This window comes from Dermacentor variabilis, chromosome 6 (assembly GCF_050947875.1).
Source record: "Dermacentor variabilis isolate Ectoservices chromosome 6, ASM5094787v1, whole genome shotgun sequence".
Lineage (NCBI taxonomy): Eukaryota > Metazoa > Arthropoda > Arachnida > Ixodida > Ixodidae > Dermacentor > Dermacentor variabilis.
Genome location: NC_134573.1, coordinates 177,788,070 through 177,812,804, shown reverse-complemented (window position 1 = coordinate 177,812,804; position 24,735 = coordinate 177,788,070). Strand labels below are relative to the sequence as shown.

Sequence of the window (24,735 nt, the reverse complement as noted above, 5' to 3'; positions counted from 1 at the left end):
ATGAAAATTTTCACTTTCATGAACCTTCCTCCATACTGTGGGCTTCCGCAGAACTGATTTCTTTTTTCTAGGCCACAGGAAACCTCAGAAACAGATATGAATGGCTGCTAGAACAGTTATTAGACATATCGGCGCTCGTACTGAGGCCGGAGACGGAACATGAGCGCGTGTGTACTTAAGGAACACGTACTATATGTCCCGCGACAGTTCATTTCCACTCTCAATATCCTTCACCGCGTAACATGTATCTGCAGCAGCGAAGCCAGTCGGCCATTATACAACGCATATTATTAAACCTTTGCGTCACTCGCACTGTGAACGCGTGTCTCGCTTGGAAGAGAACTGAGTTATGTCTACACTGCCTACACACAAATGACTTGGAATTAAACCTAACTTCAGCTAGCTACCTAGCGCATGATGGTGATTACGACGCGGCTATGCGGTATTATGCGTCTACTTTTCCATTTCTTTTGTCACCCTCGCTAGGGTTAAGTTTCTCGTGAGATTTATGGCTGTGCCCGTACAATCGTGAGGATTGGTCTGAATTTGCGAGTGTGCCGGGCAAATCGGTATAGAGTTGGCAGGTATGAATTCCATTGATTGATGGCTCTGGGAAAGAAATTTTACTTGCAAATGAAGCAGTCATTACGTGCTATAGGAGAGGGTATAGGATGAGAGGTATAGGAGGAGAGGTAAGCTTTCATATGAAAGTACTTCTCATGGCTTATTTTTACGTTTAATCCCGGTGTCACACGTACACTGCTGATCTCGATCGGGACCGATCCTGATTGAAATTATCGACTGCGATTGGCTCTCTCGCGTATTTTGTGCAAAGGAGCCAATCACGACTGAGAAATTCGATAGGAACATAGGAACACACACAGCGCTGTGTGTGTCCCTATGTGTCTTCTTTTGTCCCGTCTTTTAATCGCGCTACCGTACTCCCCTTGAAGGCTTAAGTTCGGACACATAAAAAAATGAACGCGTAATAAGAAGAAAGTCAGAACCTGCTGAATGCGGTGTTTCCTACAACGCTTTATAATTATCGCATTGGAAGTTCTGTTCTAAAGTAAATATTTTCGAAGTTGACCAATTTATCTTAATTAACCATGCAATTAAGCAGACTACAAAAGCAGTGTGGGCTGCTCCATGCAATCTCCAACAACGTGCATTTGGTCGCGTCCTCACAGACACAATCGGCACATTTTTAGCATCACATTTGTCACCATTGGTACATAAAGCTACCGACTCTGCTACGGTCACCTTTGGCAGTCAGAAACCGAAACAAGAACAAGAACCAATTGCAGAGGGCGCCTCGGGCGATTTCGACTGTTTCTTCCGAATCAAAATGGCGAACGAAGTAGAAGTAGCTCCGCTTCGGAGTTTGGATGATTTTCTTCTCGAATCAGCCCGCTTTCAGCTTCCAAACGTTAAGGATTTGGAGAAATGGGGAAACAGAGTCGTCAACAACCTCTTGTACTACCAGTCCAACTATTTCGTCCTTGCCATCCTAGCCTTCCTTGCCGTTGGGTGAGTCTCAGATGGATGACACCACCCTAATTATAGCCTTACGAACAGCTGCGTTCGCGCGCTCGACGAAGAGCCATCGAGGTTGCCCAATAACGGTCCATAACTCTATCCGTGATTCCTCAGCACTTAGGTGGAAAGTAGTCGGTTTGTAATCTGTTGCCTGACGTGCATGTCATGTCTCGTGAAACGTAACCGTGCACGCGGCAAAGACGCAAAACAGCACCCACCGACGATTCGCGGTGCCTCGACTTCAGGTGAACGTTTGCCGCGATATACTTGACTTTACCCGTTCTTGTGCCTTCTTTTGGCTGGAGGCGCGTTCTAGACACGAATGTGTTTTCTTTTGGGGCGAGCATATAAGACACCTTCTAAATGACCGTAAACAATTCATGCAAGACAGGTGTTCGCGGGAAGGTGAAGCCTTGAAGTGATCATCAGTGGGCTACGAGAGAAGCCTCAGCCGGGTGTCGTTTCGACAAAAGGACTTGTCTTCGTCAGGTCAACAACTATTGCTATCTTGACAAAGTCCACTTGTCAAAACGTTGGATTCCGAGACCCATCTTCGACCACTATTGATCAAATACAATACAGTAGGTTTAGTGCATCATGTGTAACTCGAGCCATTTGAAGCAAGCACATGCTGCCGCAAAAGTGCACAGAAAAATAATCGATTGACAAAAGGTAAATCAAATATCACCCCCACCGTCTTATTTTCTTGCGTTGCTACCGTGGTAATGAGACTCCATATCAGCAGCTAAGAAAGTCAACATTCACAACTGTTTAACGTAAACGGCGTATCAGGTAACCTACGATCTTTCATGTGGCGAACTACACATTGGCAAATTGGAGCTTGTTATACCTTATAACATTCTCTTCTGTACCGCAGAATCCTGCACCCTTCCAAAATGTTGTGCGGAATGCTTGCTGTGGCCGTAGCATTCGGCCTGTTCTATTATGTTACCAATTCCAAGAGGGCTGCCACGAAGTTCAAAAGAGACCACCCAATTCTCAGCATCCTGATTATTCTGGCAGGTATGAGCTAAAGTTGACATTATAGACTGATATTGTTTCATAATCTAGGAGGCTGAACAGAATCCTGTCTGATTTCTAGGTGGCTACTTTATTGTTCACGTTCTCGGATCCGTGGTGGTGTTCTTGTTTGGCATCCTCCTGCCAATAATGTGTAAGTATTGGAAGGTCCCATACTAAATACCCTCACATTGGATACATATATATTGCTTGTTCATTTATCGTCAGCCTTAATACTTGCAGTGTTTCTTGTTATTTATAACTACTGATATCCTTCTACTCCCCTATCAACATTTTTGGTCAGTTACAGGCTAAATAATTAACGCCAGGCAGAGGGTCATCATTTGCAGCAAGCATTGTTCAGGCAGCATATTTTCATTGAAATGCAAAGCTAGCAAAATGCCTTGGATCATTTCTTGGTATGATGCAATGCAGTAGCCCTGTCTGTAGTTTAGTATGGAGGAAATGTCTGTTTAATAAGTGCAACATCTAGTGAATGAATCTTGCTAGCAGAAAAGGTTTTGCGGCACACTGAAGTTCATACTCTTACATGTGTCCATTTCTAGTGGTGTTCATTCATGCATCAATGCGGCTGCGTAACATCAAGAATAAGCTGACAAACAAGATTGAGACTATTGGGCTGAAGAAAACTCCAATGGGACTTTTCCTTGATGCACTGGGACAGGAGCCGGAAGCTGGATCGTAAGTCTTCGCGCACACAAATGGGTCTTCCTCAGCTGCCAACACGTTAATGACAACTGCCACCCACTCTGTGCTACACATCATTTAGTTCTGCTGCTTGGCTATGTTAGGGTATGCTGATTCTTCAGGCTGAGACTCTTCTTATTTAAAACTCCCTTATATCTGAAATGAATTAGCCAAGAATCACTGAGCATCATCCTTTTAGCCAACTAACATAAACAATGCTTGCACAATGTTCCAAAGTGTAGGCAGTGCCACTTGTCACTTTACGTCGTTGTGCGTAGTGGGTAGAAAGCAGTGCAATATTTGTGCAAGTAAGTTGGTTAAGTCTGTGTGCTGTATTGTAATCAACAGCGTGACTATGTGCCACTGATCCATGAATAACAAACATCTGCTGTGATAATAAAATATGCTTACTGATCACAGGGATGCTTATGCATCCTTCCTGCTATTTCAAAACAGCTTTTGGGCTTTAAATTCATTACTGTACTTTTTGTAAGCTGTGCAGGCTCTGTAGCAAAAGAAAAAAAAGAAAAATATATATGTTCTGTTGCTTTGTTGTTTCAAAAGTGATATCTTTCTTTTTATTTTATTTTTTTGCTCATGTTATGTTTTTTTGCAAAGGCCTTTCTGTGTGCTTTTGCAACACAAAAGCTTTACAAAGCCATGAATATCAAATAAGTGCTAAAGGAAAGAAAACTATGCTTTGCTTTATTTAAAAGAAAGGTGTACTTTTGATTCAGAACCTTTGCTGAGCAGTTATAATGTTTATGGCTTCCTCGATAACAGTCGTGGTAGTCTGTATGCAGTCACTGCTAACTAGCCTTTCCAGAAATTTTCACATTGTAAATCGTGACAAGAAATCTGCTAGTTTACATGGATTCCTAGATTGTTGACTCAGCACTACACCATGCCTACAATCTTGGAAGCCCTGTGTCCAGTCTGTTTTGCTGTGACATTGACAACGTTTGTGACCACAGGTGCTGCAAAACAGAGTTGGCTCATAAGTGTGTGTGAATAATTTGTCATCAGATGCAAATAAAACACTTCTTGTAGCCACTGAAAATTAACGTATCCATTTCAAAGCACAAGCTTATGCCCTTATTGTAGTGTGTGTTGGCTAATCTGAGAAAATAAAGTGGCAAATAATCTTTGTGATTCAAAATAAACACTTTGTTGCATATAGCTCTCTGTTTCTCTAACATGTGCTGATCCACAGGCGTAGCAGTATCGGCCAATTAAAGGTGTGTTGTGTAGTGTGAACAATGACGGCCTGCTTTCTGTAAATTGTTCGTTTATCTCCATTTTTATGCTGATAATTATTATTGTACATTGCATTGCTCACAGTGTGCACTGTCCAGCTTTCCCAAAAGAACTTGGGCAAGTTGGTGTTTAGGTTTACTATACACATGGTTCTTGCCACAAAGTACAAAGCATGAAGCAAGAGAACATGAAAGAAACAGAGAAGTGTCAACTACTAACTGTTAAATAGCAGACCCAGATACAAAGTGAAGAAGACTTCCATGCATGCACAGTACAGAGAATGTGTAACATACACAACACATCATGTTGTTTTGTTCTGTAACATACTTTTTTGAACGGCAGCTCTTGTGGTGCTGTACTGTGCTGCACTCTGTGTACTATGCATGCATGGAAGTCCTCTTTGCTTTATATCTAGGTATGCTATTAAACAATTGGTAGTTGGCACTTCTCTGTGTCTTCTATGTTACCTTGCTTCATACTCCGTACCTTGTGCAAAGAACAACATGTATAGTAAGTTTGCACTGTGTTTTGAAGCTAGAAAATCAGCCTTTCATGAAAGAATCCAATACGTACATTTGATATCTTGATGAGTTGATTATTCAGAAATTTTTTGTGGGATAACTTGGGTTAAACCTACCTACCTCCTAGAAAACGTGGTACTGGTGATTGTTCACTTGCAGACCATTCTGGACAGTGCTGAGGACCTGCTATGCTTAGTTATAAGTAGGCAAGCATTCAAGCCAAACTTCCTGATGCCTGGGGTTAGACTAACTTGTAAAAGGCAAAGAATTGTTACTCATGTTACATTGTATCCTTCAAAAGAAAGCATGGTAGCATGGTTGCAGTTCTTACGAAATTTTTGATAAATGGTGTTTCATGAATAGAATAGGCTTCAGAATGATAAGCAGAACCACTTGCAGCTGCTTCACTCAAGGCATATGTGCAGCTAGCAAAGACTATTGCTTACACTTCTTGCAGGTGTCAGAATGGAGCTCAACATGTGACAGCTTTCTTGCATAACAAGATTGACCACATATTTAAGACATTCTGGATGAAAATTGGGACCCTTTTTTCTTTCATGGCATTCTAACAGGCACCCATTAACTGTTGCACATCTTTTTATTTATTGTGCTCATACACTTTTGATGATCCTCTAGCTACTTTATGTGGCTTATCGTATCACAGTTTTTATGAAGCACTGAAGTGCAGCGGGATGGTCAACTGTATGGTGTATGGTTGTGTTTCTAAAGCGGCAGACACAGGGGTGCTGACACGCAAGAATTATATGAACTTCATGTTTATGTGCTGGTGTCTCTGTGTGTGCCACCTTAGCATTGCAACCATACTCAATAATCTGTGCCATACTAGCTAGCCCCCGTCAAAGCACTTCTGAAGTGGTGGTCAAGTAGCATGCTGCTGCACCAGTCTTACTTCCTTACTGGCATATTGCTTTTTCAATGTGTCTCTTGCCACCACAGGCAGTAACCTGCTGATAAAAGAAAAAAACTGCAGAATGTAGATGGTTCAAAAAGGCACATGCAACAATATCATGGAAATGAAGTATGGTGTCTAGCAATGAACCCTGCACAAATTGAATGAAGTTGTTGTGCACTCATTTCCATGGCTTTCGAGATTTCTGATACTTGGTGCACAGCACAGGCAGTTTTTATGTCGATGTATCTCCAACAGCGTTACATAGTGAATTTGTCCAATGCTTTCTAATTGTAATGAAAAGTGACATAGGAAACCACTGAGGCCATCCCTGATTCCATGAGCCCTTGTGCGAGTTATTAAATGCCAGCAGCACATTATTTTCCAAAAGGCACGATGGGACGCCAATTCATATTTGCATAAGTCCAGTGAAAGTGAATAAATGCTTTGCCTAATAGTGTAATATAGTAAAGCAATAAAGAACAGTGGTATGTCCGGCCTGGTCCCAGTTGCATAATCTCAGCAGCATCACCGTCACCTCAAAAATTTTTTATCGGGCAGTGTTGGGAGGCCATCACTTAATCTGATTTTTCTACCAGCTTTCAGAGATGTCGTTACATGAAATGTTTTTTAATGGCACCATATTTCGTAACAATCCATTTTAGTTTTAGTTCTTTCTAGCAGCAACACGTTGGCATCCGAACCATTGACAATTGGCGAAAGAAATGGAAAATGAAATAATTCAGTACATAATACGCCCCATGTGCCACCTGGACAACATCCATATAGTTGCTCATTGAACATTACTTTCTTAGAACTTGTCGTGGTCCGCTTGTGTGTAATAGCTGTAATTTTACCAGTGTTAGCTAATCTTTCACGTGTTAATAAGGCAGTCTGGTCATACAAAATGTTAATGACTTTTCATCAGTGCCAACAAAGGGTGTTTGATTTGAACGACCTTTGTGGTCAGTGAGAGCTGGAACTATCGTTAAGACACCAGTGCATGGAATTTCAGGCCAGTTCACTAGGCCACGTGAGCTGGTGGGGAACGTGACAACTGGTGTCAGTGTAATGCGCAAGAAAAAACAGGGTCAGGGGGGGGGGGGGAGGCTTCAGTGTGCGTCAGTGCATGAAACAACGTTTTGTTAACAAATTAAGTGGAACACCAATGCATTTCTCCGTAAAGTTCGGGAATTTATATCTCGAAACTGGTGTCATCTTGAATATTCGTTCCAAATAGATCCGCCTTGCGAACTCCACAGCTATAATTTGTAAATTGCAATGTGGGTCATAATTTAGTAAGTTAGAAACTTAATCAGTGATTTTTATTAATTAGTCGATTTTGCATCTCATTTTTTTGTGCAAGTATTGTCCGCCGCTTCGAGTAGACCAGCTCATGAACTAGAATTGTGATATCTGCCATAGGCAACTTTTAAAGATTTTTGAAAGGGGGTTAACTGAGGGGCCCGATTTTTGTTAATTATATCATGAGAAGCCAACAAACAAAGGCATCAAGGAAAAGATAGGGGAAATTCATCAAGGAAAACATAGGGGAAATTACTTGTACTTACTAACTGAATTAAAGAAATGATAAATTAATGGCAATGAAAGTGGATGAAAAAACTTGCCGCAGGTAGGAACGATCCCACGTCTTCGCATTACGCGTGCGATGCTCTACCAATCGAGCTGCCGCGGCGTGGTTTCCCCATCCGCTTTCTTGGGTATTTATGTGTTACTACTAGAGCTAACCTTGGGAGTGTTAGCCAGCGCCATTACTCACAAACCTTGGCGGCGGATGTGGAACATCCTTTCTGCCACAGGCGTCACGAGTACGTGATCTAGAGCATCGCACGCGTAATGCGAAGACGTGGGATCGTTCCCCACCTGCGGCAAGTTGCTTTTTCAACCACTTTCATTGCCATTAATTCAGTTAGTAAGTACAAGTAATTTCCCCTATGTTTTCCTTTGTGTCTGTTTCTTGACTGATTATATATATATATATATATATATATATTCAGTCAAGCATTGAATCACAGGATCCGGCGCAGAAATAGTTCGAAGAATAGAAGCCCGTAGGAAAAATGGTTCCGGGTCCAGCCGGGTGAATTGATGAGGCCGGACCCCGGCCGCCGAAACGTCAGTAAAGCCCTGTTGTTTTTGGTACGTGCTTCTATTCCTCGAACTATATATATATATATATATATATATATATATATATATATATATATATATATATATATATATATATATATATATATATATATATATAGATATATATATCACTCCGGCGACGTAGCGGTCGACCTAACAACCAGACAGCCAAGCGCGAAACCCGGCAAAGTAGGAAAATGTTACGCAAAGAAACAGTACTAAAGTAACTTCAAAAAACAATACAGACAAAGGGGCAAACCTCCTGGCCCACTTCACGCTCGTGCGCACGCGCGCGCGCCAGAGCACTTCCGATGGCCTACTGGTTGCAAAGATTGGTTCGACGTTCGTCAGCCCTTTAGTGATTTTACTGCGACAGCAGAGTTCCAGACTAGACTTGTTTAGGCCAGGAGTGCAGATTTTTGGGCTAGTTGGTTCGATGCAATAATTGAGGTCATAGCGCTGGATTCGCACAGACAAGAAAGACGACAGTACGTGCGCTATCAACTTCGACAGTTTGTGCAAAAAAAAAAAAATAAATCAAATTATGGGGTGTTACGCGCCAAAACCACTTTCTAATTATGAGGCACGCCGTAGTGGGGGACTCCGGAAATTTCGACCACCTGGGGTTCTTTAACGTGCACCTAAATCTAAGTACACGGGTGTTTTCGCATTTCGCCCCCCATCGAAATGCGGCCGCCGTAGTTTGTGCACGTCCTGTCGTCTTGGCCGTGTGAATCCAGCGCTATGACCTCGTTCGATTGTTTAGGCCGGCCGTCCTTTCGTTATAGGCTGACGACGACGGCAGCCGCCGGCGTTGTGTATAAATATTTGTTCAAATAGTCAATTGTATATTAAAAAAAAAATTATTGGCGCTTGAGTTCAGACCTCGCAAAAAATTCGGAAGGAAACAAACAGTACCTTTTTTCTTTTTTTCATTGTACTTTTCCCTTTGTTAGTTATGACGTCCGAGCTTTATGGTGACTGATATTCTGATGGGTGACGGTTCAGGAAGCCGCTCGAGGCTTTTGCTGCTGGATGTAAGAGGCAAGAAATTATTGAAAGGCTTGAAAAGTGTGTATCCTTTCGTGCATGCGTGCGTGCTTCCCTATCCGCACGGCTCCAACTTCAGGGACGCCGGCGCCATCTTCGTTGATTTGACGGCGGCATGACAGCCAGGTCCTCCAGTTTGGCGCGTCTTTTTAGTTCCGTTATGCTTGAACAACGTGAATAGACAGGACAGGTCAACGGAGCGGCACGGTTTTGCAGGGCTGCAATGTCGTTAGTTAAACGTACACCCGTGAGCAAAAAAAAAAAAAAGCTATACGGACTGCTGGCTCGCTGGAAAAAAACTGAATTTATTCATAATCCATATGTACAAATTTAAATTCATGAGTGCACTGGAAAGTTCGGACCGCATTCATGCATTAAGTTACATTCGTAGGCGAAGAAGGTCGATTTTATCGCGTAATATCGGGTCCGTGTACTTTCGCGTAGGGGAGTACTTGGACGGGGTCCCAAATAGCAGAAGTATAGTCAACTTTTGTTCGAATTAGTGTTACACAAGCTAGCTTGCGCAAGTCAGAAGGGACATGTTTAAGATTGCATTTGAGCAGTCCGAGCGAGCGTTGTGTGGACTTTCCATTTGAGACTGCGAACACCGAGATTCTTGCAAGAAGAAACATGCTGAAATGAGTTGTTGTGGTATAAGAAGTTTGTATCGGTGTCCACGGTTAGGGAAAGGCATATTTACGGCATCCTCGACAAATCGCACTGGGGCGCCATTTCATTCAATCATCCTCGCCCCAGGACGCCCCGGTGTGATTTGTCGAGGATGCCGTCACGTTCACTTAGATTCAGTGGCGCTAACCATGTCGAGTTCCATGTGTTAATTGCGTGTAAGTCATATTTTAGTAGTTGACCGCAAGAGCAGCATTCAATGTTGTGGCATATCACTCAACCAGTGACAAATGGTCAAATTTTATACAATACAGTTTGGTATATCAATACTATATTATTCGAGTAAGGGACCAAGCACGCGACTATGTGTTAAACCACATGCGACGTGATCATACGATTAGCCGATATTGACGTCTGAAGACTATTTGAAAAAGAAATAAATTCATTTGATCCGTGCAAGTACATAATGTGGTTGTCAAGTATTGGCTGTGGCAGTCTGCACAATTCCGCCTCTTCGACCCTATGGAATCACTTGGCGAGGCAAACATAACTACGAAACAGGGAAACTTTATTGCCCCGAAGGTAGCCAAGGAAAGTATTGCCAGTTTAAGATGCTTAAGTACGTTAGCCTTTACAATCACCAGCAAGTCGAACGCGAACACGAAAATACAAAAAAAAGTAAGTTTGCGCTAAACGTGCACAACACGTTAGTGTGATATAAACTTCGTTGTAAGACACGCAGACCTGTCACCTTTAGTCGGCGAAGAGAAATGGCACCGCAACCGCACAGAAAGGCTACTCTTAAAGGATTACTGCCACGCTATTTTGACTATTCATTTCTTGCGTTAAATGGAAGTCCTGGACCTCTAAACATAGAAATAATATTGACATACCTCATAGCGCGGTAAATAATTTAATGGCTTTTCTACACCCAGTTTTGGCTTAATATTCAGGCGACTACTGTGTCGTGACGTCACAGTACATGGGAGCAGCACGTTGGCGACGTTTTGACACTCCTCGCTATAGGGCACGCTCGGTCGCCTCGTATGCTGCTGCTCGTTGTGAGTAGCAGCATAGCAGATCAAATTTACGGCGTTTTGAAGCTTGTCACTATTTTTTCTGTGGTTTAGAGTTCTAGGACCTTCGTTTAACGCGAAAAAGTGAACGGTCAGAAATGTCATGTCAGTACCCCTTTAATTACCAGCTCCGATGTGACTTCAGCAATGCACGGGCGCCTTTCCGAACCGCCCTCGTCGGAATGCGACCGAAAAACCGAACCCACGGCCCCCTGCTCGTCAGCAGAACGCCAGAGCCGCTCAGTTACCTCTGTGGGTGCTTAGCCATTGCGCCGTTTCACCTGCGGCGGTAAATATACGTAAAGAATGTGACAGCACTGCATGTTTTTCCCGACATCCAGATGGTTCGGTATCCTGACGTCATTTGTTGCTGACACGGAGGCTGCGAAAGCACAGTGCGCACAAAGGGAGCCTTTGTTGCGCCTGAGCGCATTCTTGCCCGTGTTGTGCGGTGTGGACCGCAAGTGAGCCTCATAAATGCTCGCGCTGCTCTCCAAAAAGAGGCTGGCGTGTGAGGAGATCTTGTTCGCCGTACGTTGTCACCAGGGATTGGTGGTGTTTACGAACACCATGTGTTTCGCATTTAGTGAAAGGCGCGTCTGCACCCCCACCCGTGCATATAGCGGCCTCTCGGCGTTATATACCATATGTGGACGCCCAAGGCAGGTATAGAGATAGCAGGCCGCGGTGCGTTCGGCACCTCAGATGGACGCGGCGTGCTTGTCGCCGTTTCACTCGTCCCGCCTTCCTTATACCAGCAGATTTGCACCCCATCCTGTGAGCGCACGGCACCGGACAAAGTAAACGGCCAAGGTGGCGGCGATAGCGCAATTGGACGGGTGGGGGGGGGGGGGGGCAACAACCTCGGAAAAGTGGCGACGACAGCATGGGTGGTGGGCCGCCGCTTCTTTCCCCACCATATGTGGGAGAAGCGGGATACCTTCCTTTCTCTTTCGCTTCTTCAGACGCGCTGTCGTTGCATGTGTAGGTAGGTGCGCTGCTTTGACACAGCCGACCGACATCTGGTCGAGCGGCCCACGGCGGACCTGCGTGTGGGAAGAAACAATGGACAGGAAATAGTGTACGCCGGCTCCGGGCCACGGAAGGATTGCGGGCTTTCGGTGTGGGTGGTGTGCTATCTAAACGAATTCGGGCGGGCAAGCGAAACTGCACTTTCGTTTATTTACATCAGCACTGACATCCCCGCGGTTTCTTTAAATTGATCCTTTGTCGCTGCCATAGCCGCGGGTGCGGTAAAAAACGTCACCGGCTGCAGAAAAGTGGATTCTTCGTTTGTTTGCTCATGTAGCGGACGACCTTGCGTTCCTCCGCACGCTCATTGGTTGTCCGTCTGCGTCGCAGACGGCGAAAAACTGGGAGGAAGGGAAAGGGTGAAGCGAGGGCGTTTCGTCTGAGCGCCTACGCGCAAGGCAGCGCGGTTGCCCCTCTACCCACTTCTTCCTTTTTTCTTTTTATATCTTCCCATTGGTCGGTTCGCCCAGCGGTTCAAGAAGCTGCCGCGGTTGCGCGTGCCATGTTTTGCCAAACGTGCTCTCTTCAGAGTCCGTCTGCTGCAACCGAGGCGTTGGAAGCTACACGAAGTTTTGGGGAGTTCCCCCTCCTACTCTCTCCTGTTTCCGTTCTTTGTTTTGTTGTTTCTGTTCCTCGCGCCACGCTACGTACGCTGGCGTCGGCGCGAAAAGCAAGAGTGCGCATGGGGGGAGAAAATCGCCGCCATCGTCGGTGCCTGAGGCACGTTCGTCCAATGAGCCCGCCTCTCTCCGCCTGTCTCCGGTCGCTTCCCGTAGACTTTATAATTAGAGCCAGCAGCACCAACTCCTCGCGCAACACCAGCGCTGCGCGCGTTGTGAAGAAAGTAAACAAGAGCTTGCCGCCCTCCGGCCAAAGCTAGCTGTTGCCCTTCGCACCATCCTAGCTCGTGGCAGCTCATGCGCCGTTGAAGCGACGTGAACCGCTTCCCTGCCGCACACCCTCCCCCGCCATCCTTTGCATAGCGGGACAAAGTTCAGAGTTCCTCGCGTTGTTGTTATTGTTGCTGCACACGGCGGCCCCTCCCTGCTGCAGACGCTCCTCCTCGGTGCTTAAGACAGAGCGAAAGAAAAAGAATGTATTAGTAAAGAAGGAAAAGGAAAGGCGCCCAAAAAGAGCCAAGCCACCGATGCTGAGTGCAGAACTTCAGTCAGAAACCGATCTCGAGGTCGCACGCGCGCACACGTGAAAATTGAACTAGCCTCCAAGACACTGCTCTCCCTGATATCGTAGAAGAAACGGAGTCCACTTCCATGTTCGCCGACGCCGAAGTTTCGGCTCTGGACGTGCCCACGGCGTACCCGCGGCATTATCAGTCGTCCGGTGCCCCGACTGCTGCATCGACTGCCTACGAGCGCTGCTACGGGTCGACGGCTGTTCTGATGCGCCGCCCGCCGTATCCAGAAGTCGCCTCGGCCGCCTTCTACCCGCTGGACGATGTGTCGCTGCCTTGCTCCACGCTGGCGGATCATCGTCGCCACACCCCTTCGTACGCAGTATATGACCGCAGTTACGTCGACGCCCCGCCTTCTTCGTACCTGTACAGCGCTGCGGCGTATGACTGCGTATACGGTGACTGCCCAGATTGCGTGGAGGCCGGCTACTCGCCTGCGCCTGGCGGTAGCCGGTCGCCCGCCGGAGCGGACGACGAAGACGCCAAGGCCTCGGCTGCCGCCTGCCCCTCGCAGACGACGTCCGCCATGTCGCGGCGTGCTACCAGCGTCGCTCGCAAGAGGAGCCTCTCCCAGGCCGAACTGGAACGGCGCAGGTCCTTGGCGAACCACCAGGAACGGCGTCGCATGCACCGGCTCAATTCGGCGCTGGATCGACTGCGTAGCACGATACCGCCGCGCCTGCAGAACGGCAGTCGGCGCCTGTCCAAGATCAAGACTCTCAAGATGGCCATCAACTACATCGTCGAGCTGCAGACCGTGCTGAGCCCGTCGACTGTCTCAGGAACTGGCGGCAGTGTCGTTGGTTGTACGTCCGTCTCCCGTTCCTGGAACTGAACGATGCCCGCATTTTCTTTGTACACTGCTATGTACCGACTGTCGTGCATGCGAGTCAACTACGTGGAACGAACGGTGAGATTACCGTTGACACTACGTCGAGCTGTGCTCGCATTTAGCTATTGTGATGATAGTACACGCATCTGGCATGGGGGATTACTGTGAGTGACGTGCGCATGTGAATCTAGCTGCGAGATGCGGTGCTTGCTTCGATCTCCGGGTGACAGGGTTGTTTATACAACACGATCTTACGAGTGATGCTGTTCAGCGACTTCCTTGCGTACATTTCTTTTTGCATATGATGCTGACCTTCAGCGCTGTTGATATTGTGATAGTAGGTTCGTTAACGAAGAAGCTTTGTTAATGGAACGGTGTTTTGGTAGCCTCGTATGACGTCTTTGTTGATGGTCACAAGCAGGCACTGCCAGTATCATATCATTCATGTATGTTAGGTTGCGGCGCTCTGGAAACTTTGACGACACCTATCCATGTGATGTGGTCCAGTATAGCGGCACAGACGCGCTGCAGCTGATACTCGGTTGTGTAAAACAGCTCGCAAGACAGACTGACAGGCTGTGCCTGTTGCCAGCGCATGCTATCCTTACCGAGGGTCGCCGAAATGGGTGTCTTCGCGATAGTTTAATCGCTATAATTTATCGGCATCTTTGACAGCGTCTGTGCTAACTGCAGTCGCTGTAATTCTGGCTAGTTCATATAAACTTATTGAAAGAGTATTAAATTGCAAACGTGTGATGTATAACATTTCAATGCTTCGCCCGAATCGTGCAATGTATCGCTGAAATTTTTCGCAAGCGTGTTGAATGTTTGCTGCAGTTCGTGGTAATTAACGCTTGTCCTATTGCAATGAAACCGCTGCGCGTAGCAAGCCATACACGTTGTCGGCGAAAAGTTCCGCTGTTGTGCAAGCGCGCATGAAAGTTAAATTATTGCATCAAAAGTAATCGAAGAGTTAACACGCGTCACATGCATCATTTGAGTGGCATCGGTGCCATTCGTTCGCACGTTCTCATTTTTTTCGGTTCATCTCGTGCGCACATTACATTTGCAATCTGTTCGCCGCTTGTTTCGTATATTTCGCACAGCTTCGTAGATAATAGGTTCGTCTCTTTTTCTTTTTAAGATTTAAGATTACGTTTGTACATATTCGTTACGCCATACGACTGTGCAGTTTGCGTTCATGTGTATGTGTGCGGCACGAGATCAGCATGTGATGTTCTATCAACTGGGGTGCAATTCAATGTGTGCATTTGTCATGAATGTGGCCATTTCATTCTCTATATCTATTTCATCGCCCAATTTTCGTGCAATCTTGGCGCATAGACCGTGGCAGTGAAATTGTTGCTCTGAATTGTTTGCTTTTTTTTTGTGTGTGAAGCAATAAAAGCTCGCGTGGTCGGCAGCGTGGCAAATTACTTCGGTCGGCACTCCGCATACAATAGCATTTTCCGTGACTTAGCTCCGGAATTAGCGTGTCTCCATTCCCTACGAATGGTGGCATGTGCATATATCTCCGTGTACACATTTCGCGATGACCGATACATAATAGTCATACACAAAAACGAGCTTTTTATTGACTGGTGCATGCTCCATCGCTTGCTAATGTAAAGTTGATTTTATAGTTTCAATAATAATTGTAGTTCTGATCTGTTTCCTCTCGGTTCCAATCGTTGTTTCCATCGAGGAACCGTGTTTGCATTCCTAATGATTATGCTGACTATCTCTGATCTGACCTCATCAAGATATGAAGAGTACTAACCTTCTACAAGGTCCTCCAATGTTGGGGGTGGCTAAGCGCACGCTTTTTGTGTCTGATCGTTAAGAATTGCGCTTTCCTCTGTGGCTGACTACTAGCATAAGTTGAAAATCGATCGCGACCGAGAACACGATTTATACGTCAGTGCTTGAATTTAGTATTATCGCAACGTCGCCCAAGATTACCAAAGTATAAAGAGCTGCCAGCATCTCATTTCTTGTTATATAGTGGAACTAGTAACTATATATAAGAGGGTTCGGATGCCGAGTTTTGGCAATACAATACGTTTATCGACCAATGTGTGAAATATGCAAGCACTGACCAATGGCTTCGCACATGCGTTGCGACTTGAGTCGAGCTCGGAAGCGTATGTGCTGTCTGTTGCTTACTGCAGATGCGTTGCCGGCGAAAAGCTTCAGTATTGCATAGAAGCGCGCATATTATTGCATCAAAACTAATCTCAGGGTTAGCATGTCACATAAACATGTTCCATTTAGGAGTAACTTATGATAGTTGAATTAAAAATCGGGACAGCAGTGACTCCGAAAAACCAGGTGGCACTGTGTTGTTGGAGCGCAGGCCTGTGCACGTCCCTTTATACGGCGTCACCTAACAAGGCCACCCGAGCGCGAGATCGCTGGTGGCCGCATTTCGACGAGGGTGAGATGCAAGAACGCTATTGCACCGTTCATTTGGTGCACGTCAAACATCCACAGGTGGTTAATGTTAATCCGGAGTCTACGGCGTCCGTCAGAACCCACGGTGTAGTTTCGGGCGATCCCGCCGCGGTGGCTCGATTAGTGGCTATGGCGTTGCGCTGCCGAGTTCGAGGTCGCGGGTTCGAACCCCGCTGCGGCGCTCGCGTTTAAAGTGCGTCGAAATGTGAAAACGTTCGTGTACTTATATTTAGGTGCACATTAGAACCCCAGGCGTCGCGAAACTGACCCGGAGTCCCCCACTGTACTATGCGCCTCACGATCAGATCGTCACGTAAAACCCAAAAATTAACCACCGTGTGGTGTCGCGGCTATGGCGTTGCGTTGCTATGGGCCCGAGGGCGTGGGTTCAAACCCTGCCCGCATTTCGATGGGGCCGAATTGCAAAAACGGCCGTGTGTATTGGGTGCACGGTAAGAACACCCAGTCGGTTGAAATTCGGAGTCCCCAACTACGGCGTGCCTCATAACCATGTTGTGAGTTTAGCACTTAAAACTCCAGTGTGAAAATTCGAACACGGACGAATAAAAGGCACGTGCGCGCACGCATGCAGAGGCGCCTCCAACGGCTTATTCTTGCGATCATATTGCTACTTTATACACAAGTGGCATCAGTGTAACCTGATCAAATTGGCGCGCTAAACTGAAAAAAACAACACAGATACTTCGCAACCTATCAATTCTTAGTATTCTGTGCTGGCACTCCTAGAAAATTAGCTTTCTTTGTTGTTGTTAATGCGATAGGTGACATGCTCGCACGCCCACTTCACCAAGCACTTCAATCTCTTCCGCTTTGTTAATCTCTCTAGTAAGCTTATTCTTGCTTCGGCCAACAATTCTGCAGGTATCTAGCAACATGCTGATGACCGCCACACGTCTTGCAATGTGCCGCAAGAAAACCAGCAGCAATTCTTCTTCTTTTTTTTTTTTTTGAATTGTAACGTAGCGCCTGTGTGTGTATGTGTGTACGTGCCTTTTATCTAATCGCGCTTTTTTCAGTCGTTCTTGTGGATTACCAACGTGGCCAAACTGCCACTCTGGTAGTTTTGGGACGTTTCGCCCCACAACTTGCCTATATGTACCAGGGCCGACGCGAGTCACGCCGCAGCGCTACAAGACGTGGTATAGCAAACGTGAAAGTGCGGAGATGCACCTTCACAAATGTTCAGTTGAAGCCCGCAGCATGCGCGCATAACATCGTGCTTTCACGCGCTCACGCTTGCTGCCGCCACATTTGACAGTCGCACGCTGGCGTCACTAACCTGCGGCCACCGCGGACTCCTCCTTCCCTTCCCATCTTGCAGCCACGCCGCCGCGACGGTTGTTCAGGCCGGAAGCGAACTGGCAGACAAGCTGGAAGAGAAGCTCGCCCAGATCGGACAACGTACGTCGCCGTTACGGGCGTGAAACGCACTCTCTGCATCTCACTCTCTGTCCTGAGCGTTCAGCCCGGGAACACAGGGTTCCACGAGCATGTAGCATGCATCCCGAGGCCACCGTGTTTCTTTTTCTTGATATCAAGTTGTATACGTCTAACACGTTTGTCTGAGCCCACTTGCGTGTCGTGTGCGCCTCCGAGATAGGTGCGCATGTATACGCAAAGTAGCGTGCCGCAACATCTCGAAGGCGCCTTGCCGCGCAAGTTCGTCTACACGTGAAGACGAGATTGATAAGCAACATCACGCACGTGAAAGCGACGTAAACACGAGAGACGCGATAGTGCTATCGCATTGGCTTTTTAGACGCTGTTTTAGGCAATTATTATTATTATTATTATTATTATTATTATTATTATTATTATTATTATTATTATTATTATTATTATTATTATTATTATTATTATTATTATTATTATTTCACATGTTTTCCCGCTTTCACGAATAGTCTCCTATCAGCTCTCGAGTCGCTTCTCCCATTGCAAGCCCCAACCACTTCACATGCATGAGCGCTTGTGTCGATCGTGTTTTATGCTTTCCTCTCTGTGCCCATATAAATCGATGAATTCGATCGAGGGTTTGTGACACGTTGTTGAACATTACTGTTGAGATTTTTCTACGCGCAACGAGGTGCACCGTCTGAAATGACGACTGTACTTCAATATATGGTCAGATTTGTCAATTTTCGGCACATTGGGTAGCCTGGAAAAAAAAAAAAAGATACTTCGACACGAGGTATTGTCGAAACTGTAGGCTCCAGAGCCCCTAATACTTCCCCTATAAAACAATACAAAATTGCGCTTTTACTCTGCAACATAATTTTATGACAGCAGCAATGAAGCAAAGAAGCTTCTGTCGGATTGTCTAAACTTCAGATACGACGTGTACGCTGTTTTAACGATATGTCAAACATCGGTACATGCTAAGGAGTGCGTGTTGTTTTGATGATTGTTTATGACTAGTGTAGATAGTAGATATATAGTACTAGCACGACTATGGGGGAGGGGGGGCAACTTTGTTGTTTTTTTCCCCCAGAGTGGATATAGCTTTTATCCGTCAGCGTTTCGACAGCGTATGTACAACTTATTCCGTACGAGCAATTCTTCACGCGTCGCGTGGTGCTTTCAGCACGCAGTCTTATTTCAGACCGACCTTCGAAGATTGACTAGCAGCTCTAATATCTTATTCTTGAACACCGCGTGTGCAAATGCATTTATTCAATGCTATACAATGCTGTGGAACACTGCGCATTACTGTGCAGTACTCTAAAGTACTGTACAAAGCACGTGAAGGCTCAGTTCGAGGCGCACCACTAGACCAGTTGCTAGCGGAGAAAAGCTGCTCTAACACAATAACCGAGTATGAGGAGGATGCTCCCCAACCTGGCGTAGATTGCTTCTAGATCCTAAAGAATGCATTAAAGAAACCAGGCGCTTGCTGCAATTAGTAAAAACAAATGCTCCTAGCACCAATAAGCGCTTACTCGTTTTCACATTTGCGAGGTCATGGCTTTGCCGCGTAGCATGGGCATCACTGTCAACATAATATATATATTTTTTGGCGTGGTCTAATTCTTCGTGCTTCTTTTGGTGCTTCTTTGAAGTTAGAACTCAAGAATTCTCGAAAACTCCATGAGCAATTGTTTCATCTTCCATTTAAAACAAATCAGTATACAATTTTATGTTGACGGTATACGATAAAAGTACCGCCTTGAAATAAAACGCTAAAAATTAAAAAAAGAAGCACCCAGAATGTGCGCCTTTCTTGCGGTAAGTAAAGAGTTAACCCATCGCGAGTCGGATCGAGCTCGGGCCGTATAGAGCACCGCTACATAGAGCACCGCTATATTCAGCAGTGCTAAATTTGATTCAGGTTATTTCATCCTGTTAGGTTCACTAGCGTTTCATTTAAGACGTCCGCCGTGGGCGTATACTGATTGATTCAATTCAAAGTAACGTGGTATCTGTCAATCTGGGCAACTTATAACGCTACAAAGTGGGTTCTAGGATTGTGCATAGTGGCACAACATACGGGGTAACCATTCTTAAGCTGGATTATTCAGAGACGCCGACATTATTTGCACGAAAAAAAAAAAAGAAACACATATTCAATAAATAAAAAAATTACTAGTTCTTAGTGAATTACCTTAGTGCACTCATTGCAATTTACGATTGTAGCCGGTGACCTTGAGAGGCGTATCCACATGGAATGAATCTCCAGATTGGCACCAGTATGGAGATATGCGCCATCCTGCAGAACGCTCACGTATTTCATGCCACATTTTGGGAAATAATTCGCGAAACTAGTGTCATCCTGAAGATTCATTTCAAGTGGATACGTCTTGCAAGACCATTAGCTACGATTCGTAAATTGCAACATGTACGGTAAAGTATTTAAGAAGTTAATTAGTGTTTTTGTTAATTAGTTGCATATGCGTTTCGATTTCTCGTGCTAGCGATATCCGCCTCTTCGAATAATCCAGCTCAAGAACTAGAATTACGCTATTTGCCACAGGCGATTTAAAAAAATTCCGGGAAACTTAAAAATGATTACCACGTGTATATACGGCTGTGTGTTGTCACGCGCTGTGTATCTGCCCCGTATCTGCAGCGCTGTTAAATTTCCCAGTACGACAGACCGACTAAGTGAAAGTACTGCTTCTGTCAAGTGATGCTTCTGGCAGTCCTAAGTTAGCTGTTTAACCGTCGCGTCTTTTTTTTTTTTTTTCGAATTCTTTTACGATTTATGGCAATACTTGCAAGAAAATAGAAACCTTAAGTAAAAGTTATTCTGCTTATCGGTCTGTATATATATTATTAACGTTTTATTGCAGCGCAGCTCGTCAAGATCGGTTCAGCGGATGTTGAGCAAACCTTTTCTAAGTGTGTAAGTTAGATAGCAGCCTGTGGCAGCTCATCCGCGTAATGAGCCCAGAGGCGTCTCTGTGCATGTCGCGTTTGGGCTTTTAAAAAAGACCAACTGTTCAATCGGTTGGAATCAAATAAATGATGCGGGATTGCAGGGAGCCAGTTTCAAGTCCAGAAGTGTTCCGTAATGATTTCATTTTCAGCCGTACCGGTGGACTCCAACTGGCTCCACGTCCTTAGAAGGAACAAAGAAAAAAAAAAGCGCAAAATAAATGCCCGTTCGCGAGTGAGACGCGCCTTGAAGAGAAACTTCTCTTTCTCATTTAAACACGTTGAAACTGTGAACTGAATTGTTTTGTTCGTCACCGACCAAATCGATTTTTGAATGTACGTATTCGTCGCATTTGCGAGAGAAAAGGTTAAGTCTCCCAGCTGCCGGTAGCAGATACCTTTAGTAAGTTTAGTGAAAGCTTTATAGTGAGTTTTAATGAGCGCAACAAAAATGATGAAGTTTGAAACATTTTTGTAAGTGTGTAGAATCGGTGAAGTTGGTGGCAACGTTGTGACTGCGATAGAAAACAATAGATATGACAAACAGTGCGACAAACAGCTTCTGCACAACGTCGCTGGTTCGATACCCATCTGCGGCTGCCGCGTTGCAAAGTTATGCGAAAAAATGCGCGTGTATTACCCGGTGACGGGAGCGCGATATGGAGCACTCCACCGAGGTCTAAGTGAATCATCCGCTGGCCTCCGTAACCGCATTTCTCATGGAATTTGTGTTGCTTTCGGTCGGACTTTAAACCACGTTTTAATCATACAACAACGTGAACGCTTAACAATTAGCGAGTCAAAACCGGAAAAAAGGGGGGTGCCTTTTGAACGGATCTTAATATGTACGATGTTGACTTGTGAACATGACTCGTGTAAAACTCGCGTAAACTAAGGAATCCACTTAAACTTTTTTTCTTTCTTGCCCGGTTCAGACGCTTTATTTAATATACGCAGTTTACAGAATTTCAATGCGTGTTTTGGTTAGAAAGTACGGATATATATATATATATATATATATATATATATATATATATATATATATATATATATATATATATATATATATATATATATATATATATAAACTGGTACTTATGTATATTTTATTTACCAATTTCCTGAAATGTTCGTTTAAGATCTCAAAAATGTACATCCAATAGTCGATAGAGAATTAACATTTCACTCTTATTTGCAACAAATATCATTCTAAGCTGCTTAGCAACTGCCTCTGTAATGAGGTGATTCTTCGTTTCACAGTCACTCGAATAGGGAAATCGGAGCTACCCTGTGCAGTATACGGCTTCCCGTTAAGATAATTCAGGAATGAAAGCACTTAAAAAAAAAAAAAGGCGCATATACGGACACCGTGATGCGCCGTTGAGACCAGTTCTGTGGCTTTGCTGTGTTTCTATGGCATAACCTCGCACCATCTTATTTCTTGTACAAACTTCTATACAACTGCGCGCCCGCGTTTGTTCACTTCCGTTGTGCGTGCTTTGCATCGGCGTGTTCCTTAAGTCAGTTATGTGGCTTTTTGGTTTTTACTTGACTTGCATTTTTTTATTCTTTTTTAGAAGTAATGACCGAAGGGTAGTGTTTCGGTGGCAGAGCTTTAATGTACGTCTCTCTGTCTTGTCTTTCACCCTCAAGGTATGAAAATTAACAGGAACCGGTGATGATGACTTCCCCTGCCCTTTTGGAGCAACTTTGTGAACCTTCGTCAGCATGCATTTGGAGACTGGAACGCGACTGGAGCGACGTCGCATTTGCACCGACTTTCGCTTTGAGGCTGAATGGACTTCGCCTTTTCTTCTTCTTTCTTTTTCCTTGCGTTATTTTGCTACATTTTTGCAATGCATTCGCACAGTCGTTTCCACTCTTGGATCTCTCGCACAATTTTATTCGCCGCATTGTTGTAAATTTTGTCTGCTCCGGTGCTTGCTTTGCGGACCGCGAAAAATGTGCGGTGTGCCTTACCGTAAAGTCCCGAGAGATAGCCCACCTAAAATCTAGAGAAAATCGAACGAAAATATGAGGTGGGCTAACTTTCAGTCTGGTGGGCAACTTTCATGTGGGTAACTTTCAGTTTTATTAAGCCGGGGGCTTAGTCAGGGGTGGGTTATCTTTCGGGGGTGCGGCATTTCTCGGGCTTTTACGGTATATGAATTACTTATTTATACCAACCTAAGGCTGCACGTGTGAGTGAGTCAAGCTGCAGTAACAACGAAGAAATCAAATGAATAAAACCAAGCTTTCAGTGCTAAATTTTCGTCTGGTGTGTTCCTGTTGAGCAGACCTTCTCTGTAAAGCAAATAAACGTATTGGTTTAAGAGGAAGCTTTAGCTCGGGCCCAACTCCGACGCGGCCTATTCAAATACATATAAAACGCAAAAAACGTTTTTATGAGATAACCACTGGACCGATTTTGATGAAATTTGTCGCATTTGAAAAAGAAAGTTAAATTCTAGTGACTGTGGGAAGCGTAATTTCGATTTAGGGCTTGAATTTTCTTAAAACGATTTTCAAATATTTGACCGTTTGAAAAAAATAGAATCACGAAGTTTAAAAATTCATAGCTCTGCATCAAGAACTGATATCGCGGTTCTGTAAACGGCATTCATTAGATCATTCAAAGCGGACAAATTCAGTATGTCATTTTACACCTTACGTGAATTTGTTACGTTGGTTACAACGGTTTTGCAAAAGTTGTATTTCCCTATGATTAAATTTTTTTATATTCATGTGTAACATATCAATTTTGTCCGCTTTAGATGTACTATTAGATGCAATTCACAGAATTGCATTATCATATTTAGTGGTTAAGTTACAGAGTTGTAAACTTGATAGTTTCGTTTATTGAAAATTTCCGATTTTTGCCAATTTTTAATAAAAAATTGACAATCTAAAGAAAAAATTCGAAACCAACAGTCACTAGATTTTAAGTTTGTCTTTTAAATGCAACAAACCTCGTCAAATTTGGTGCAGTGGTTGCCGAGAAAAACGAATTCTCCTTTTACATGTATTTAGATAGGAGCACTCGAGCTAAAGCTTCCTCTTAATTTGTCATTTATTGTCATTGTTCCTGGCTCCCTGCAAGACCGAAGGTCGCGGGTTCGATGCCCGGCCTCATTGCGACTGGACCGTAACGCAAAAAGCGCCTTCGTGTAATCAGATTCATTTGTGTGCACATGGAGGAAACACAGTATGACCAGATTTAGTTAGTAGCCGCCCACCACGGGCTTTGGTCACTGTGTGCACGCGTTGGTGCACACATGATTTGGATTTGCTTGTTCTGTCCAGTATAGCGGATGGCAAAAAAAAAAAAAAAAAACATGCACGCACGCTGAGCTGCAGGTCAGCCGAGCCCTCTGATAGCCCGACATGCGACTCCGGTTCACTCCGCACTGCAAGAAGTACCGCTACGCACGACCGCGTCACTAAAGGCAATGCTGTGTTTGGCGGGGTGTTCGACGTGCCACGGTGCGTAAGCGACGACGAAGGAATAATTGTTCCTTCTTTCGTCGTGGTGTCTTCAGCTAGTAATTAACTTGTGCGTGTTGTTTGAGCAGCTGAGTCAGATCTCTTTATTTGGAAAAGTGCGAACTGACTGACTGTGTTTGGAATTTAATGACTGTGTAATTGCGAGAACTCACTAGAAAATGCGCAAAGCATTATCTTACTACCTTTATTTTATTTCAGTGGAGTTTAAATGGAACGTAATTATGTAACCGTGATATCAAAATCCGGGATTGAAAAGGTTATTGGCAAAGTGTAGCTTTGGGACGTTAACTGCCACTGATTATTTAAAGGCAGAAACTGCGGTTCCTTTCTTGTTTTAGAAACCCGCAATCAATTTTTTTTTTCTGCGCCGGGCTTTTATAAGTAATACCACTAAAATATGTGGGTGCAGCGGTGTCGGTTGTTAACAGCTGTTCGGCGCGAAGTTGCAGAAGATCCAGACCCGCACCCGC

The 24,735-nt window shown here is 44.8% G+C and overlaps 2 protein-coding genes across 3 annotated transcripts; both read left to right on the top strand.

Moving 5' to 3' along the window:
• The first annotated feature begins 1,328 nt into the window (after positions 1–1,328).
• On the top strand, positions 1,329–23,029 carry Jwa (PRA1 family protein Jwa). 2 transcript variants are annotated; one of them, XM_075696944.1, is made up of 6 exons: positions 1,329–1,530; positions 2,417–2,562; positions 2,642–2,713; positions 3,126–3,261; positions 17,712–17,791; positions 22,415–23,029. In XM_075696944.1, the coding sequence occupies exons 1-6, from the start codon at positions 1,349–1,351 to the stop codon at positions 22,438–22,440; spliced, it is 642 nt and encodes a 213-aa protein (XP_075553059.1). In that variant the 5' UTR covers positions 1,329–1,348; the 3' UTR covers positions 22,441–23,029. The 2 variants fall into 2 exon arrangements, with proteins under 2 accessions (XP_075553059.1, XP_075553060.1); XM_075696945.1 differs by lacking the exon at positions 17,712–17,791 and having other exon boundaries at positions 1,330–1,530.
• LOC142585871 (uncharacterized) lies at positions 12,405–15,578 on the top strand. Its single transcript, XM_075696943.1, has one exon. It carries the CDS (start codon positions 13,163–13,165, stop codon positions 13,916–13,918), a length of 756 nt encoding a protein of 251 aa, XP_075553058.1. The 5' UTR covers positions 12,405–13,162; the 3' UTR covers positions 13,919–15,578.
• Positions 23,030–24,735: the final 1,706 nt, after the last annotated feature.

Bases quoted from the DNA above. Each gene is read 5' to 3' on its own strand.
- LOC142585871 (XM_075696943.1), top strand. From the start codon at position 13,163: ATGTTCGCCGACGCCGAAGTTTCGGCTCTGGACGTGCCCACGGCGTAC.
- Jwa (XM_075696944.1), top strand. From the start codon at position 1,349: ATGGCGAACGAAGTAGAAGTAGCTCCGCTTCGGAGTTTGGATGATTTT. The intron at 2,714-3,125 runs GTAAGTATTGGA...GTCCATTTCTAG, and splicing joins CATCCTCCTGCCAATAATGT to TGGTGTTCATTCATGCATCA. The intron at 17,792-22,414 runs GTACGTCGCCGT...TTCACCCTCAAG, and splicing joins GCTCGCCCAGATCGGACAAC to GTATGAAAATTAACAGGAAC.